Below are 19,107 nucleotides of genomic sequence, written 5' to 3' on the forward strand. Positions count from 1 at the left end.
AATAAACCAGGTTTCCACTCAATTAATCTAATCTTTAGATTTAAGCCAGTGTTGCACAAGATACAGAACGGCAGATTTTTTACAAAGGCACATGACAAGAATGTAAATTTGGGCAGCACACTGGCACTGATTTCAGTACCGCTTCCTCCAGCACCAACGCTTTAGACTAAATCAGTGCAATAGGTATAAGAGAGGAAGCAACCTCTCTCTGGCCCACTCCCTAGAAGGAACCAGCGGTGACCATGATTAAAAAAACATTTACTCCTCCATATCCCACTGCAGCAATGTTATCATTAAGCAGTTATTCATTAGCAGCAAAAAAAAATTCTCATTCCCAATACTATAGTGGTTAAATGTTCGCTTTGCCTAGGGGGCATGGTAAGAAATACTAACCTTCTTCCTTGCTCCAGCAGACTTCCCACCCCATAGGCGCTCCTTAAGGAAGGGCAGATTCTTTGTCCTAAAGCGGTTGCAATGTAAATGGAAACAATTCTGTAAAGTTTGGTCTAATAAATCGTTGAGTGCTGCAACCCTCTTGAAAAACACACACACTACCTAATTAGGTAAACTTGTTCAACTGCTCGTTAACTCAAATATCTAAAATCAGCCAATCACATGGCAGCAACCATCAGAATAGGGAAAAAAAAAGGGGATTGGTTGATGCCAGGCGGGCTGGTCTGAGTATTTCAGAAACTGCTCATCTATTGAGATTTTCATACACAACCATCTCTCGGGTTTACAGAGAGTGGTCTGAAAAAGAGAAAATATTCAGTGAGCGGCAGTTCTCTGGGTGAAAATGCCTTGTTGATCCCAGAGGTCAGAGGAGAAGAGCCAGACTGGTTCAAGCTGATAGAAAAGCAACAATAATTAAAATAACTACTTGTTATAACTGAGATATGCAGAAGAGAATCTCTGAACACACATGTTGAACCTTGAAGCAGACAGGCTACAGCAGCAAAAGTCAACACCGGGTGCGACTTCTGTCAGCTAAGAACAGGAAACAGAGTCTACAATTTGCAAAGGCTCACCAAAACTCAATAGCAGATTGGAAAAACATTGCCTGGTAGGATTAGTCTCGATTTCTGCTGCGACATTCAGATGGTCGGGTCAGATTTTGGAGCAAACAACATGAAAGCATGGATCCATCCTGCCTTGTGTCAAAGGTGCAGGCTGGTAGTATAATGGTGTGGGGGATGTTTTCTTGGCACACTTTTGGACCCTTAGTACCAGTTTAGCACCTGAGTGTTGTCGCTTACCATGTCCATCCCTTTATGACCACAGTGTATTTTTTAAAGTTTAAATGGTACCATAAAAATATTAATATTTTATTAGAAGTCTTGTTTTTGCATAAATTGTAAATATGACAATGAGCTCCAGAATGTAAATGCTCTCCACTACCAGTATAGTACACAGCGACCTTCCTTTCACACAGTACACATGAAATGGAGAACATCATTTGTTGATGTAGGCAATTCAATTATTCTTTTAGTCATCATCAAAAGTTCACCTACTACCCTTGTAAAAAGCACCACTTACCTTAGTATTGAAATCCAGAGCTTTTTGAGATGTTTTGTATAATTCAGGGTACTTTAGCATGTTCTCTTTGCGACAAGACCTTTCGAATATTCCAAGAGTCAGAGGAGGAAGGGCAGTGAACATCTGTGGAACAACAGATATTTTACCAAGGAAATGTTTATAACTTAAAATGCGTTCCTACACAAGACTCATCCACCTACCACATTGTAAAGACCAATGCACCATCTTTCAAAGAGGATTTGACCAGAAAAACCATTCATAAAAGCAAACCAGATCTGGAAACAAACAAAAAATATATCAGATTCTGAAGAGCAATAAACTAAAGTTGTGCACTGGATGAAGTGACAAACTACATGGCGAGACTGGCACTTTTCTAGTCAGTGGCACTGGACCTCCAAATCCAAAACACAGGAGCACCATTGACTAGAAGGCCACATATTTCTTCAAGCATTTTGAATGCAGTTCCAGAGCACCAATAAGTGTGAAACAATGTGTATGGGGCCTTAATGCATTTGCAGAAGAATACAAGAAGGTTCATCATTGTGCTGGGCAATTCCAGCCAAAAACTCTAACAATGCAACAGGTGATACATTTTTATCTGCCAAGATACACAAACATTAATATTCCTTCACGTCAATTCAGCATTGTAAACATCACTTTTACATTGATGGACCTTCAAAGGAATACGTCACAAAGCTTGAAAAAAAGAAGCCACCAACTTCCAAGCTTTACACAAGTTTCTGGGCCCTCAGGTGACTTGGAGTGTTGCTTATCAGCATCTCATTCATATTTCTGGAATTAGTAAATTTTCTAAGAAGCAGGGCTTGACTGCTTTTATCAGTGCCTTCTCACGCTGGAATTCTGCTTTGTGACAGAATCCCTTAAATAAGAAAATAAAAATAAATTCATTAAAAAAATTCACCTCTTCTGTTTTCGTATTGTACATAACAAAGAGATCTTAAGTACATACAGTCGACATTCTGTTTTGATTAGAAATCTGTTTAAAATAGGCAATTTGTCTAAAGATTAGATGCAGTAATTTACAATGAGCAGTTAGCAAACAAGCCAAAAGCCTAGCTAGCAATGAAAGGATTAAAGAAACAAGGGAAGGGGGGTGCTTTCCCCTAAGACACAAAAAGTGCATGACATGCACTACAAATGAATCTTAGAAACAATTGCCCGGCCTCTGTTACACTGAATGCTTCATTTAGCCACATTAGGAAAGGATGAATTGCTACAAATTCACCATTTATCAATATATATACCCGGGCTGCCTTCCACAAGAACAGTTGCTTAGGACAAGCCTGTTCCCTCGGTGAAAGCAGAGCTTGGGAGAAGAAAAAAAAAAAGACAAAAACAAATTGCTACATATAGGATTAAAACGGCAAGCTTTGCAGTAAGTGGAAAAGCAGATGCACTTCTGGGAGATAATTCTAAAACTCACACCAGCTCAAAATAAAATTGACAGAATTTGTTTTTTTTTCTTTAGACATACGTCTACAAAATTACCTAAGTGGCAAAGTAAAAATGTTTTTTTTGCAGAATCTGGCCAAATTTTAATTTGTAAAAACACTTTTAGTCAACATAGGCCTCTTCTTTACACAGAGGAGCATACACTTACATCAGAACAGACGCTGCATTAAAACTATGTTACACTATCAAAACATTCAATAATGCCCTGATGGGCTTGATGTTTGATTTTGGAACAAATGGAGTTTCCCCAAATAAAAAAACACATTCACTGTTAGAATTTCATGTGTGTAAAAAAAAAAAAAAATAATTCCATCCTGCTACTTTAATTTTTTTTCCGTCACTGTGGTTGAAAAATGATTGTCGATATGACCCCCATTAACTATTCAACATTTTTTTCTTTTTGAATGCTTGGTCTATTTTTCTAATGAAATTTGTATTAAATGGCCAGCATTACAGGGTGTCAGAACTGTATACATTTTTCAATAAATGTAACAATTTTGCAGGATTTTTCTGCATTGATCAAAGTGTCCCACCCTAATCAGCTAATTAAGCCATAACACCTGCAAAGGGTTCCTGAGCCTTTAAATGGTCTTCTAATTGCACGATATTCTAATTATTCGAGTTTCACCTTCTGTACATTGTAGATGCTTCTTTTCCGATTTTCTTTTTTCATGCAATCATATATGCAGAAGATTTTCCAACACATTTACCATACAGTGCGCCATGTTAGATGAATCTTAGATGGACATTTATCTGTGAGTATGTAGTGGTAGTCATAGAACTCTATGGAGAGGCATCAATGCATGCCAAATACACTGTCAGGCCAAAAAAAGTCACCACCTGGATTTTGGGAAGTGTTATGACCTGGATTTGCTTACGTTGGTCAGGTCTAGGTTCAGCAATGTTATGTCCCTAAAAATGAAGTCACCTCGTACCTGAATATACTGCATGACCAGGTATTTTTAACTGCCTGATCTAATGGGCATATTACAAGATGACAATGCCAGGATTCATCGAACTCAAATTGTTTACAAATGGTTCAGGGAGAATGAGACATCATTTACACACATGGATTGGTCACCACAGAGTCCAGACCTTAATCCCATTGAGAATCTTTGGGATGTGTTGGAGAAGACTTTACACAGTGGTCAAACTCTTCCATCATCACTAATGCAACTGTGGACAGAAATAAATGTTGTGACATTGCATAAGCTTGTTAAAATGATGCCATGGCGAATGGGTGCCGTAATCAAAGCTAAAGGCGGTCCAACAAAGTTGTGTGACTTTTTTGGCCAGGAAGTGCATATCCACAATGGATATGAATATTCTTGCTCATCTGCCAAATACACAGTGGAAAATTAAACTGCATGTTGAAGCCAAGCTATGTCATCAAAGTTAATAAGCACGCGATTAAGTCACACAGGAAGCGCATAGACAAATCAAGCAAAGGTCTGTGTCAACTGGCTTTTGTTTGCTTCAAGAGGGTTTTGTTTTCCCATACAAATCTATGGGATTGCAAAGCCAACTTTAAGCAAGTCAAATACAGGTCAGAAGATGTTGAACTGCAGGTGAAATCCACCTGTTAATGAATTATGAATGAACTCGGAAGCATTCCAAACTAATGTCATGAACATAAGCCCAAAGTCCATTGACACATGCACAACTTTATACTAAGGAGTGCTGTGACCCAATGGCATAACGGTGAAATGGCCCTCTCTCGTAATATTCACCACTATATATCATAAAGCCCATCATGACAACAGAGACATTTAAAAAAAAAAAAAAAAAAAAAAAAAGGCCTCATACATATGGACTTCAGCTTGTAAAAGAGCAGTTTGTATAGTAAGTTTTTACAAAGCATTTAGCAAGCTACACACAACGGTCTAGAAACCTTTAAAAGCACCGCTGAGCTCCGATTTGAGTAGGTTCAACACATCATAATGGCGTTGACTTTCGACAAGCTTGTAGCAGGCATCAGTAAGCTGCAACACTACACTACACAAAACTTGAGAGCCTGCTGAAACCTGCTTGCAAGCTTGTTTAAAGTTACAGCCAACACTCCCACCATCATCTGTCTTTGACATCCCTAAACTTTAGCTGAAAGTTGCTTTAAAACCTTCAGCTAAGCTGCTTGAAGTTCTTTGTAGGCTTTAAAAAATACTTGAACACATTGCTTTTAAACGCATGAAATACTAAATACATAACGTACCCTTTAAACACTTAAAGCATGTGGATCCGTAGCATTACTTTTTGGAAAATATACATTCACATATACTGTATTTGCTTGTATATTGTGAAAGAACAATGTTCTCGACCAGGGCCTGATGCACTAATAAGCACTAATGCCTTCTGCACGTGTGTCAAATCGCACAGTACTAATGGCAGCTGCAGTTTGTTAGGGAAACAGTTTATGCATCAAAGGAGGAAACGCATGAGAAATTAAAGTGCAAATAAACCACAACTATTAACGTCTCTCCCTTTTGGTATTTTAAATATACCATTAAAAGGGTATCTATGCCCAAAAACTAAAAATAATTGTGTAGTTTATTCTATATTGAATTTCCATAAGTTCTATCCCACTCCTAATAACCATACCCATGCAGAAGTTTGCAAAATTTCTTATTGAAGATGCCCATAGGATTTACTGCCTCAATGCAGGGACACAATTTCACTCAGCCCTGTGAATATGTCCTTACTTGTGTCACCGCTCACAGAGCCTGCCTTCTAAACTACAACTCAACATATACAGTAATTGCTTGCCTGAAGCAATTCATGATGTTATATGTAGTCTTGAGAAATTGAGACTGCATCACATCAAGCAGCAGGGAAAGAGATGCAAAGCACACTGGGAATCCAGGAAGTTGATGAAAGTGATGGGTAGAAAGAAGGTAACACTTACTACATAAAAGGGATTTTTTCAGAGTAAGCTTTGATTGCATTTAAAAACAAATCCAGTATGTATTCCCAATACAATGCTGATGTTATAACAGGATAGGATATGCTGGGACATTAGAACGCCCTTAAACGCATTTTGTTATTGCTGTTGGGCAAGTGCAAAAAATACCAGCTGATCCAACCAGAAGTCTGTAGCTGTCCCCTGGGGTAAAAAGGCTGCCCCACCATATTTACAGCAACAGGGAGTGAGTCTCGTCACCCTAGGACAAGAAGTGTGTTACAGGCAGGATCACTAGTTAAAAAAAAAAAAGCCTAAAAAAAGGAAAAAATACAACACATTATATTTTTGTTCTCGAGTTTAGATATACACTTTAAAGTGACACTAAACACAGGAGTTAAATCTTTAAAAAAAGAATTCAATGTGTATCACTCGGCTGTTGATCCTCAAAAACATCTCTGAATTGGTGCTGACACTGTCCTTCCTTCTGGAGGGTGGCTACTTTTGTTCCGCATGGTCCCTGTATGTTATGTAAAGAAGCCACTGCTCCAAGCTCACTCCCGTGATGGACTACAATCTCAACACAAATGAGCAAACTTTAGGTGAGATTGTACACTTTAATCCCGTCTATACATTTTCACCTGTGCAATATCTCAAGTTAATGTTTTCAAAGTGTAAATAAAGTTATAAAATATTGCTTTAGCTTTTTTTTTTTCTAGGTACAGGAGAAAGTCGTATCTGTGATATTTATATTAATCACTTTGACATTTCCACCTAGCGTAGACATGTAGCTTGCTGCTGTGGAAAGGTCACATAACTCCGTTGTGTTCTTTAATGCCTGTTGTCATTGAGAGGTTTTTAGAGCTTTTCTTTCGTTTTCCAGGCACAAGAGGGGAGTGGAGGTAGCCCTGCAAGAGCCACTTTACCGATGCAGCATTTCTGCATATTAAACAGCAGCTCACAAATAGTCAATAAGTCTCTGCTCCCACGCCTGCTCAGCACAAAGACCAGCTCAAAGGAGACATTCAAAACAAGCAGTTGTCTCTGCTCAACACATTCCTTGATGGGCTTCTTGCCTTCTCAGTTCTAGCAATGGCCTTTTCAACATCTGCTAAGCTTGTTTTACTTGGCAGAAAAGGCCTATCTGGGAAATCATCAAAATGCCTCAGAATTGCATTAAATCTGTTTTCTTTAGGACTCTAAAACGACAGTGAAAAATCATTTACAACCAAAAGCCAAAAGGGAAAATTTGTTAAATGCTCTCAGAGCCGATCTTTAATAAAATACAGAGAAGTGGAAATCATTCACTTGCAAAACTCTATAGAAGAAAATTGCTTTATTTTATTTTACCAGCTTTCTAACCGTTTCCACATGTTACAACAGAACGGGTCTTGTTGGCGTAAACATGGGCAAACGGATACGCCTGGGTTTATTTAATAAGGCAGTGTAAATGGACTGCATAGAGCGGAACACCAGAGTAACTACTTTACATTTCACTGGCTGTAGTTAGATGCTAAGGTTATGCTCTTCGAGACATATGTAGAGCTCGAGTTCAAATTAGTTTGCTGCATGGAAAATGGTAATGTACTTAGGTTTAGTAAACTGGGAGCGCATTTTAACTCTGCTACTTCCAAGAATATAGTAATGCCAGTAGCAACACCAGTCTGATCATAGTCATTATTAAATTAGAAATTCCCACTAAAACTGGCCTTACACCTATAGATTATCTGCAGATTTTCTATGGTCAGATGGAAAAAAGTGCAACAGATTCCTCCATCTACGCTAAACTGTGTGGATGGAGGAATCGCCCACGGCACCCAGCTTCAGTATCTTGCTAGTCGGCCCCGCTGGCTCTCAAAATAGCTGAACAGTGCCTGCATCCAATCAGATTGTTCAGGTATTTTTACAGCCAGCGGGCCGACTAGCAAGATGCTGAAGCTTGGCACAGCGGGAGATTCCTCCATCCACACAGTTTAGCGTAGATGGAGGAATCTGTTGCACTTTTTCCATCCGACCATAGAAACTCTGCAGATAATCTATAGGTGTATGGCCAGCTTTAGACTCACTTTTAACCCCTTCATGACTGAGCTAGTTTTTAGTTTCTGTTCCTAAATGACTGACACACTTTTTACATTTTTGCTGTGTATCAGCATATGCATGGGTATGGTTTATAAGTAGCTTAAAGAAGATCTCCAGGCAAATTTTCTCTTAACCCTTGCAGTGGGGCTACCCCTGCACTGCAAGGATTAAGTGCTTGTTTTTGTCTAGGTGCAAGGAGCCAGCTTGCTCTTAGACTGGCCCCTGGAACCTCACTCCCCATCCACTGCAGCGGGCCAACGTCCTGTGAGTCATCACGTTCTAAACACAGTGTATATAGGACGTGAGGACGCTGAGGAAAATACTATTGCTGCAGTGTAGGATACAACAGACTGGAGAGATCAATGCAACAGTTGGCCCATTGTGAGGTCCGGGTCATTATAACTGTTATTTTTGCACCTAGGCACAAACAAGCACTTTACCCTTGCAGTGCGGGGGTAGCCCCATTGCAAGGGTTAACAGAAAAATGTGCCTAGAGTTCTTCTTTAACATCTACAGAGATGGGCTATGTAAAGATCTGCAGTGCAGTTTGTGCAATTTAAAGGAGGCAATCTGGTGGTAATTCATGTATCTGAAAAAGTCAAAATCTTTTGTCACTTGTGAGAAGACCTAAGCTGTGCTTTGAGACGGCACAGTGAACTGATTTTCTCATGGGGTTTATCTGCGTATAAGAAAACACATTTGCTGAAAAGAGTTGTAAAGTCCCAACATATACTATCATGTTATAACATCAGCATTGTAATACGACTACATACGATAGTTATTTTTGATAATGCACTAAAGCAGACTTGAAAAAATACCTTTTATGTACTGAGTGTTCTGTTTACAAATCACAGTCAACAACTTCCTGGATTTACAGTGTGCTTTGCATCTCTGCTTGGTGTGATGCAATCTTGATTTCTCAGGACTACATATCCCATCATGCATTGCTTCCAGCAAGCAATGAAAATGTTACATTGGTTAGACGTTTAGCTGTAGTTCAGAAGGCAGGCTCTGTGTGAGTTGTGAATATGCACAAAGAGGGGTATATTCACAGGGCCGAGTGGAATGCAGTGCATCGAGGCAGTATATACTTTGGGCATTTGCAATACGTTTAGAAACTTCAAGATGGATATGGTTATTAAAAGTGGGATAGAACTTATGGGAATTCAATATAGAAATGTAGATTTAGTTGTAGTGTTTGACCATAGATAATAATAAAAAAAAGGCTGCTTGCTTAGACAAAATGAAATGCAGCCACGACAACTGTGCTGTTTGTAAATGCAATAGGATTTGCAATATTGTAACCGGTTTCTGAACTTCATTCAGTTATTGTAATATATCTGCATATAGCAATGGGGTCAATTTCCCTAAAGCATAACAAGTTTAACGCTAAGTTTTTACAAGCCTTGGTTCTCAACTGGGGGGTCATGACCCAAAAGTGGGCAGCGACCCTGTTTTCAGTGGGTAGCTGCATGCTTTCCAGTTTTTTAGGCGAGAGGCTCCTCAGCCTCCCCCTAGTGCAGCACTGTCAGCTTTCGCGCTAAGCAGCCATTCAAATGTCAGCTTGAGATGGGGATGGGGCTATGGCCGTGAGGGCGCTTCATCCATACATGCATTGCTTGTACAACTCCCTCACGTGTCCTGTAGAGGTGCCTGGACCGAAGGGACGTCACATTCTGGCTCCCGACACCTCTACAGGGCGCGCAAGGGAGCTGTACAAGCAATGCACATATGGATGGAGTTCCGTCACATCACAGCAGCCCACACTGGACCCCAGGCTCATGATCCACTCTTACTCTCGTAAGTTAGGGAAACTGGGTGGATCTTAAAAAAAAAAAAACATTTTGGGGAGTATATGTGTGAGAATGTCTGCGAGTGTGTGAAATTGTGTCTGTGTATGTATGTCAGTGTTTCGAGGGCCCGCTCACACTAGTACAGTGCATTAAACTGTACCACGCAAATCACACCTACCGTGCATTCTGGTGTGGGAGGTGTGTTGCGTTGCCATTCCTTTGATTTGTTCTGATGACATGATGTTTCAATAAATGAACACTTTAGAATCAAATGATTCTGGAGTGCTGGTGACATCTATCTACAGCCAAACGCACCTCTCACCCACAGTTCGTAATGCCAGCATCGGAACGCGCAGTACCCTAATGCTGTGCATTCCATTGCAGTGCGACTTGGTTCGCGACTTAATGACAAAATGTGGGTCCTGAGGTTACACAGGTTGAGAACCACTGCTCTAAAGGTTTTAGCAAGGATCAGCTGAATTTTACAGATGCGTGTTATCTTACTGATCTTTGTAATATATTAAATGGTAAAAATGATTGCTTGAGTTTTTGCACCTCATAGTGTATTTCCACATTTACAGTCACATTTGAGAAAACCCCACTATGTTTGTCAACTCACAGACAGCTGAACATCTGCACCTACCTCAATTATATAAAGCACAATGTTCTTGTAAAAACAGTATAAAATACACTTCGAAACTCTGTTGTAGTTCCAGGCACCATGGACCAGCAGCAAGTTTTTCAAATACTTAAACTAAAGACAAAAAAAAGACAAAGAATACAAAAATGAATATGCAGCAATTAGAAATGATGGTAGAGCTTATATATGTATTTATAGCCAAGAACTCTAAAATTTTAGATAGAATAGAGAAGAATGTATTTTGCTCTGTGCCCCTACCAATCCAAGAACTATAAGAAATCTTTACAAAGTGAGGGGAATTTCCCTGTCAGACAGTTGTCCCCAAACAGGGGTCCCCATTGGAAAATTTCCCCTCACATCCTGTTCTAGTGACCATGCTGAAATCTTGGATTTCCCATTACTTTTAGTCTTGGTGACATAAATGCTTTAAAAAATCAAGTGTAAGCATGTTACACCACAGGAGACCTAGAGCAGCACAACATATTTCAGATCCGTTACGGGAACTGTCTTTTTCTATATTGTTGTACCTGTGCTATGGAGTAATCAGAAGAGTTTGCAGCTTGCAGTCCTTCATTCCCACTTATACCAACACCGACATGGGCAGTCTGGATCATGCTGACGTCATTCGCTCCATCGCCAATAGCTAGAGTGATAACTTTCACTTGTTTCTTTACCATGTCTACAACCTCAGACTTTTGAAGGGGGGACACCCTGTAATAATTCAACAATATAATTCAATAGAAATAACCACATGAAAAAGACAAAAAGAAGCTGTTCTCATAACCAAAAATATGTACATCAATATAAAAGGTACATAATCCTTTTGCACACTGCAGACTGATGGATAATGCTTTTCACACTGGTGGCGTTGCTCAAGTACATCAGATCTCTGTCTAATAACATTAGGAGCACCTAATCTGGAGCCTGAGATGTATGTCAAAGATTCCTAAAGCTAGCCATACACGTGTTGATTTCTCTTGCCCAATGGGCTGAACAAGAAAAATCACTTGTTTCTCCCCATCCACACTAAACAGCTTGGGTGGAAGAATCTGCACTGCTGGCTAGACAGCCGCCGGCACCCACAGCAGCCTAAATACAAGTATATTTGATAGGATGCAGTCACTGATCAGTCAACAATTTTCCAACCGGCTTCTTTGACTCTGAAATGTAACTTGGTCACCTATGGCTTGAAAATTTGAGCTGCGCATGGCAGGCTCACCTGTCCCTGATGTGATTATGCATGCTCAAAGCTCAATAACATGTATTACATTTGCCATCTTTTTTTTTTTTTGAACAGTTAAAAGAATTTCCCATCCTGGGAAAAAAACACAAACACTTTTTACTTAACTTGCAACAAACTGGGAAGCACACAGCTCTGATCAACTGTCTACATGCTTAGGCTTTCTCTAGATCTATTATAGTACTAATACATCATCTAAACTGAACCTAAGAAATCTATTGAGCCAGTGTGAGGATCTCAGGGTGCAGGCCCATCTTTCTGCTTCTCCTTTACTAATGGCAGAAGATCTATTTTATTTTGCAAGCAAAAAATGGGCTGAGCAAGAAATAACAAACACTGAAAATACTGCGCGTAGTGTCCCCAGCATGACAGCGGGTAAGAATCTGTAATGCCATTTGATAAATCAATTTAACGTAAATTGTTGACTTATAGGGGACAGGTTTTGTTTTCCATACAAAACCAGAGTTTTATTTTAAGTTCTGCTGAAAATGTCATTAGAGTACACCAATCAGCCATAACGTTATGACCACTAAAGTAGGGTATACACAAAGAATTTTGAACGAACAAACATTTTGGAACGTTCATTTGACTTTCTAATAGTTAAAAGGGGTCAAATCGATGATCAATTTCGTCCGCAGTGATGAACAAAATTTGAAGGCGCAAGTTGGAAAATGTTTCTCGATCAAACAAAATTCTATCAGCGAATGTGTTTTTTTCATTCGGGGGACTCCATTCATTTCAACATCGAATATTAAATCAAACAAAATTTGTAACTATATTTGTCAAGTCTCTGATGGCATTATCGAATGTTCTGATGATTCTTTTGTATTAATGTTGTGTTGAAAATCTACCAGTGTTTACCCTACTTAAGAGGTGAAGTGAATAACATTGATTATATTGTTACAATGTCACCTGGAAGTAGGTGGGATATATTAGGCAGCAAGTGAACATTTTGTCTCTCCCTAAAGCTTATGTGTTGGAAGCAGAAAAAAAATGGGCAAGTGTGTTGGCTAGACGACTGGGTCAGAGCAACTTCAAAACTTCAGCTTTTGTGGGATACTCCCAGTTTGCAGTGGTCATGGAAAGAAGGAAACCAGTGAACCGGGGACAGGGTCATGGGTAGCCAAAGCTCATTGATGCATGTGGGGAGCGAAGGCTGGCCTGTGTAGTCCGATCCAAAGGAAGAGCTACTGTAGTTCGAACTGCTATAAACATTAATGCTGATTCCGACAGAAAGGTGTCTGAATACACAGTGCATTAGAGTTTGTTGTGTATGGGGCTGCATAGTTGCAGAACAGTCAGAGTGCCCATGCTGACCCATGTCCACTGCCAAAAGTACCTACAATGGGCACTTGCGCATCGTAACTCAACCAAGGAGCAATGGAAGAAGATGGAATCAGGTTTTTTTTTTACATCACGTGGATGGGCCAGGTGCCTGTGTGTTGCTTACCTGGAAAAGAGATGGCACCAGAATTCACTATGGAAAGAAGGCAAGCTGGCAGAGGCTTAGTGTGATGCTTTGGAGAATGTTCTGCTGAAAAACTTGGGTCCTGCCATTCATGTGGGAGTTACTTTGAAACATACCACCTACCTAAACATTGTTGCTGACCAAGTACATCCCTTCATGTAAACGGTATTCCCTGATGGCAGTGACCTCTTTCAGCAGGATAATGCACCCCGTCACACTGCAAAAATGGTTCAAGAATGGTTTGAGGAACACAACGAGTTTGAGGTGTTGACTTGGCCTCCAATTTCGACCACATCTCAATCCAATTGAGCATCTGTGGGATGTGCTAATAAAGCAAGTCTGATCCATGGAGGCCCCACCTTGCAACTTAAAGGACTTAAATTACCTGCTGACAACTTGGTGCCAAACACCACAGCATAAGTTTAGTGGAGTCCATGCCTCGATGAGTCAGGGCTGTTTTGGCAGCAAAAGGGGGGCCTACTTAATATTAGGCAGGTGGACATAATGTTATGGATGATCGGTGTATACTTTTAGGGATCGTTCACAACCATACCCTGTGGTAAATATGCATTATGTGCATTGGTGCTCCGCATGATTTTTGGTCCATTGTGGTGCATTGGGGCAGCCCATTTAATTGAATAGGATGCCCTAAAACACTTATGTTTAATGCATCCGCAGCAGACTAGTAGGGTACACTCCAGTCCATATTAAATTGTGGAGATGCATAGAGGGAACACAGTTTACAAACCCAGGGCTTAAGTTGTCATTGCAATACAGATTTGTATTAGGCTAATGATTAGAATCCTTTCTTTGCGTAGTAGCCTGGTGTTCTAGGAACCCCAAATGCTCACCTATTTGTTTATAAGCCATGTGTTCCAAATCCAGCCTACTGTAGCTTCCTTGCTGTCTTTCATTGGGATGTTGCACAGCAGATAACCAAATGAAAGTCCAGCAAGACACTCTGAAGATCTGAAAGCATTAAAGTGATCCATGCCATTCCTTTTTACTATCCCATTTAACAGTGTAGACGCTTTTGTAAGCCTCTTTTGCACTCTTTGGACAGCAGCTGTGAAAACTCTTCTGAAAGTAAAGTTGGTTCTTATACCGTCTGCCTGGATACAATGATCTCATAGGAATCTATAGGAATGGGGTGCTGTGTTCCATTAATTTTGTTTCTATTTTCTTGTAAACATATAATTACCTAAAACTAAAAACTTGCAATGAAAATCATAAGTATTTTAGAATAGAGAAAATGGGAGTAAAGTCATAAAAAATAGTTAATATGACATACTGTATATAAAGCAGAGACCACTATGGCCTTATATAGGAATGCAGAAGGATTCTGAAGTCTGCATACCTCGCCATGTACAAGTTATAAGAGCACAGATATTTCAAAATTTTAACAAAGGAGATTCATATGCAAACATGTTTTTCCTCAACAGAAATGTCATAACACAGAAGCACAGGTGGAACGTGTGCTCCATTATTTATTTTGAAATTTATTACATTGCGGACGGGGGACCTCATATTACTGCTTTTACTTAAACATCTGCCTGATATTCATCTACCAAGCTTGTTCATTTTGGACTTTAAAATTCCGAAGGGAATTTGATTTCATAAATATGATCACTGCTAGACCACAGTTCATATGAAATGAATCTTTAAACACATATCCTTAATAGAGGAGGCATACAGGGCGGTTTTACCATGAAAAGCAGAACTAAATTAAAAGATGGCAGAATTATTTTATTATATAAACCCTTTTGCATATTATTTTATGCAAAAGGGTTTTTATTGGTGTTCATGGACAATAAGTAAGAAAAATTTGTAGGCCTTATTCGCACCTGCGCTCTTTGCTAGCAGTTTGTGTGCACTTTATTTGTACAAAACTATACTCAGATTCTGGTTGAATTATTCTCCCTTGTAATGGAGGGAACAAAATGCACGTTTATGGGCGCTTCCTGCTGTAAATTCAGATTTCAATCTTATGGTGGTTTTAAAAACTAAATCTGTAGTGCTATTCACTGAGAATGGCACGCCAACGCACGGTACACTAGTGGCCAATGCACATACCATACGTTTTGGTGCACTGAGGTGGAGGGGGGAAGGTTCATATACATTTTTTGGCATGTTGCAGTGCATTGGCAGTCCATGTATATTAATGCCTGAACATAATGCACATTTATGTATGACATAATGGAGGAAATGAACAATGCTTCCTATGGAATTATAATGGCACAAGAAACTGGCGCATTAACATTAACAAAAAGATAAACCCATTTTAGGTTAATCTGCACCACCCATGCAAGTTTCTACATCAGAGTGTGAAGGAAACTGTGTGGGTTCCATGCCTTATTAAAAGGAGAACTATGACATGAGTGATTTCCATTCACCTCATAGTTCTAAGCCGACCTGTGACAATGAGACTGTCACAGGTCGGCTCAGTAGATCGGGAGGTGAGAGAACACATACCGGGTTCCCTCACCTCTCGATCCTGTCACGGCTCTCTGCCCTGACAGGGGGAGGGGCTGGATTCCCCGCTCCGATCTGCCAGCGCTGACTGGCGGAACGGACGGGGGAGGGGGCGGGTACAGCTGGCTCTGCCTCTAGATAGGCAGAGCCAGCTGTCACTCACGCAGCTGGGCCAATCCCGTCATCTAAGTCGGGATCCGCTCCAGGTTCGGCGTCTCAGTATACCGCGAGCTGTAGCCCGCGGTATACTGAGCTTAGGGTAACGGGAGGACGCTAGTTTGTGTCCTCCCGTTACCCCAAGGAGAACTATGGGGAAAAACACTGACCCCATAGTTCTCCATTAACAAAGGAATTGCATCAGATTTCAATTTAGAAAACTACTGCAGATTCCTGCCAGATTTGACCTGGTGTACGAGATGACAGCTCACACACCTCTGTCTGTGCAGTGAACATACTACACAGACAGAAGCTGCAAATAGGTAGGGGAAGTTACTCTCCCTGGCTATGTATATGCCCCAGCAAACGCAGAATTAACAGCCTTCCTGCTGCCTCTCAGGACAAGCCCTCCTGCTTGAGCTCCCTTTGCTAATTAGAAGATCGACTCAATTTTCTCAGTTTACAAGAGTGGCACAGGATTTATACCTTCACCAATCTTTGTTCATTCCTCCAAAATATGCATCACCCCGGAGAGAGATCAGAAGTGACTGGTCTTTATTATAGGAGCTCCTACACAGAGGCAAACTTTCACACTGGACTAATGCACAAATCTGGAAGAAATACAGAAAGCACACCCATATACCAGTAAGGTACGCATGCCCAGTACTGTGTGTCTTATGTGTCCCCAGTTATGTATGAACAGGCTGTGATTTACATCACCTCCTGTTCATTCATGAATTTCTCAATAGGCAGAAGCACTCAGTACAGAGGCTCCTCCCCATTGAGAATCTGCTTGATAGTAAATATCTTACTATCAGCAGTTTGTGATTGAATGTGAAGCCTCTGTACTGAGTGCTTCCCATTCACTGAGTGCTGGGGCTGCAGAAAAAAGACATTGAGGAGTCTGTGTCCTCAATGTCTTTTTCAATTTCAAAAGGGAAATGTCAGGGGTCTGTTTAGACCCTAATATTTCCCCGGAGCCCCTCCAACAGTAAAATAATAATAAATATTAAAAAATAAAAAAATGTGTAAATAAAAAAAAAAAGCACAACCCCCCCCACACACACATAACATACACGTGCACCATACTGTGGTGTACGGCAGGCGCATGCGCTGCAGTGCGTTAGAACGCATCGTAGTGCATTATTTTTTTCTTTTGTAAAAAAACATTAATTTAACTGTGGCAGCGCATGACAAAGCTTTGTGACGCATTGCCGTGCGTTGTAATACCTTGTGTTGTAATTAAATATACGTCTATATCAAACACCAACACAGCGTAAAAACCATTTATAACATAAATCGCTTATTTACAGTTTAGCGTTCCTTCATTTTTTTAATAATCCCTTTCCTCAGCCTCTCATTGGTGTGGCAGTATTAAAGTAAAGTGTGAGGCCTCATTCAGGCGCCATTAACACCAGGGCGAAAGCGTTTCACCGTGGTTTCGCACGATTTTTGAAAGAGCATTTTTAGGCTGTTTTTAGTCGCGTTTCAGCGCTGAAACACAAGAAAAAAATGCTCAAAAACTTGCTGATCAGCGTATTTCTATTAAAATGGGGGTGGGGGGTTTGGCCGTAAAATTTTTTTGCTATGGGGCCGTGGGATTTCTAGTTACGCCCCTGCACATGCCTCTTGTATTTAGATAATATTTGCTTATCCTGCAGCTTCGTGTAGTTCAGTTTAGTCCAAGCAGTTCCCCCTCCCTCCTGCTTCATTCATATAGCATTTCAATCAGAGAAAAAAAAAAAAGAGTCTGAAGGCAAACAGCTTCTGAGCTGTGATCTCTCTTCAAAGAGAATTGGGAGTCTTCTAAACTCAGTACACGTTGGTACACCCTGTATGAAACGTTTATTTGGAAAACAGAGATTTAATAATAAATCATAAAAGAATAAAATATTACTTTACAATAATGTCCTAAATTTTCCTAATTCTGTCAGTACCTGCGACTTAAAAGAAGAACTCCAGGAATCCTCTTTGAAAAAGTGTAATGTGTTAATTACACAAATCTTTGCACTGTCCTTTTGAAAACGCTAGAGGGAACGTAATGCTACAAAGCCTTGTGCTTCCTATCCATGGACATTTCAAATAAATAATGCCCCATTCATTTCTACTGTAGCAACTAGTTCCATTGAAATAGTAACAGGAATCAATAGCAGAATGAACAGGGATTGGAAGCATTCTGCAACAACATTGCTGCGCTCCCATCAGAGTTTTCTGAGGGCTGCATCTCAAAACGGAGAGAAAGGATAATTAAAACACCTTTACCCAACACAATCTATTCTGACGATACTTTCTAGAGCTCTCCTTTAAAGGAACCTGTACTGAAATAAAAATAGAAGCTGGCATAGCTAACCTCCTTTCAAAAATACTAGCTGCCTGGTTGTCTCTGCTTCATTACACAATGAGACAAAACAAACATGCAGCATGTGAAATCAGAACCTGTAATTTGTATAGTTACTTTTAAAGACTGAAAAAGCACTAAAGCCACTGGATCAGCATGAAAGCCAGGCAGCTAGTAGATTTAAAATGAGAGGTCAGCATCGACAGCCTACGTGTTCCTTTACAGGTTTACTTTAGGGCACCCTGGCAATAAAAAATAAAAAGCAGTAAACACACCAAGAGTGCATTAAAACCACTTACTGAAAAACCACAAAAATACACAACATTTCTTGAGCATTGATATGCCCCGAGGGTAAGAAAATATTTCATATGAAGGTGGTATAAAAAGGAAAAGTATTTTCCAAGTCGCACATTACTTCCCGTCTAGTAAACCAATAAAGAATACTGTTAAGTGTAACTTTTGAACCTTATTTAGCTTGGAAAGGCAATTCTAGCTCAGAATAAATTGCAGAAGACAAAAAGGTGACAAATGTTTTTTTCATTGGTTCAGATGTTAATGCTTACATCCCGGTTAGGAGTAGGTCTCTCTAATAAAGAAGCTTCTTTTAGTTTCCCTGGTCCCCAATCTGACAGATCAGCCTGCAGAGAGGCACAAAGTTGTGGAGCAGATTTACCTGCAGCAAATTACAGCTTTACATGACAGCGCCAGGTCCAGGAAGTACTGTCTTACTCCAAACGTCAAGGCATATTTAAGGGACTTGCCATCGATTATTAAGGCAAAGTCATTCTCCTTTCTCAGCCAGTCCCCAAGATTACTGCAATGGTGACTCAAAATTTCACGAGTGGACTATGTAAGAAAAGAAGCAAAGAGGTCAGTGCACAGAAGTTTTATACCATCATAAGCAAACAAAGTTTTCACTATTCAAATATACACAAATCACAAACGATACTCCAACAATTCTCAGATGCTATTCTTGTTTTATTTTGGTGAAGCAGCAGGTTTGGACCCATGGCTGAGTT

At 40.1% G+C, this 19,107-nt stretch overlaps 1 protein-coding gene across 2 annotated transcripts in view; it reads right to left on the reverse strand.

Annotated features, from left to right (window-relative positions):
* Positions 1-19,107, reverse strand: part of ATP8A1 (ATPase phospholipid transporting 8A1) — a 221,380-nt gene that overhangs the window by 31,951 nt on the left and 170,322 nt on the right. For both annotated transcript variants that reach the window (XM_018564825.1, XM_018564824.1), the window contains 5 exons: positions 18,762-18,934; positions 10,942-11,125; positions 10,418-10,528; positions 1,737-1,811; positions 1,537-1,659 (listed from right to left, as the gene is read on the reverse strand). In XM_018564825.1, coding sequence (XP_018420327.1) covers positions 1,537-1,659; positions 1,737-1,811; positions 10,418-10,528; positions 10,942-11,125; positions 18,762-18,934 — 666 coding nt within the window. The remainder of the gene's footprint in view (positions 1-1,536; positions 1,660-1,736; positions 1,812-10,417; positions 10,529-10,941; positions 11,126-18,761; positions 18,935-19,107) is intronic.

The sequence above is a fragment of the Nanorana parkeri genome, unplaced genomic scaffold, assembly GCF_000935625.1.
Source record: "Nanorana parkeri isolate BGI_ZX_2015 unplaced genomic scaffold, ASM93562v1 scaffold24, whole genome shotgun sequence".
NCBI lineage: Eukaryota > Metazoa > Chordata > Amphibia > Anura > Dicroglossidae > Nanorana > Nanorana parkeri.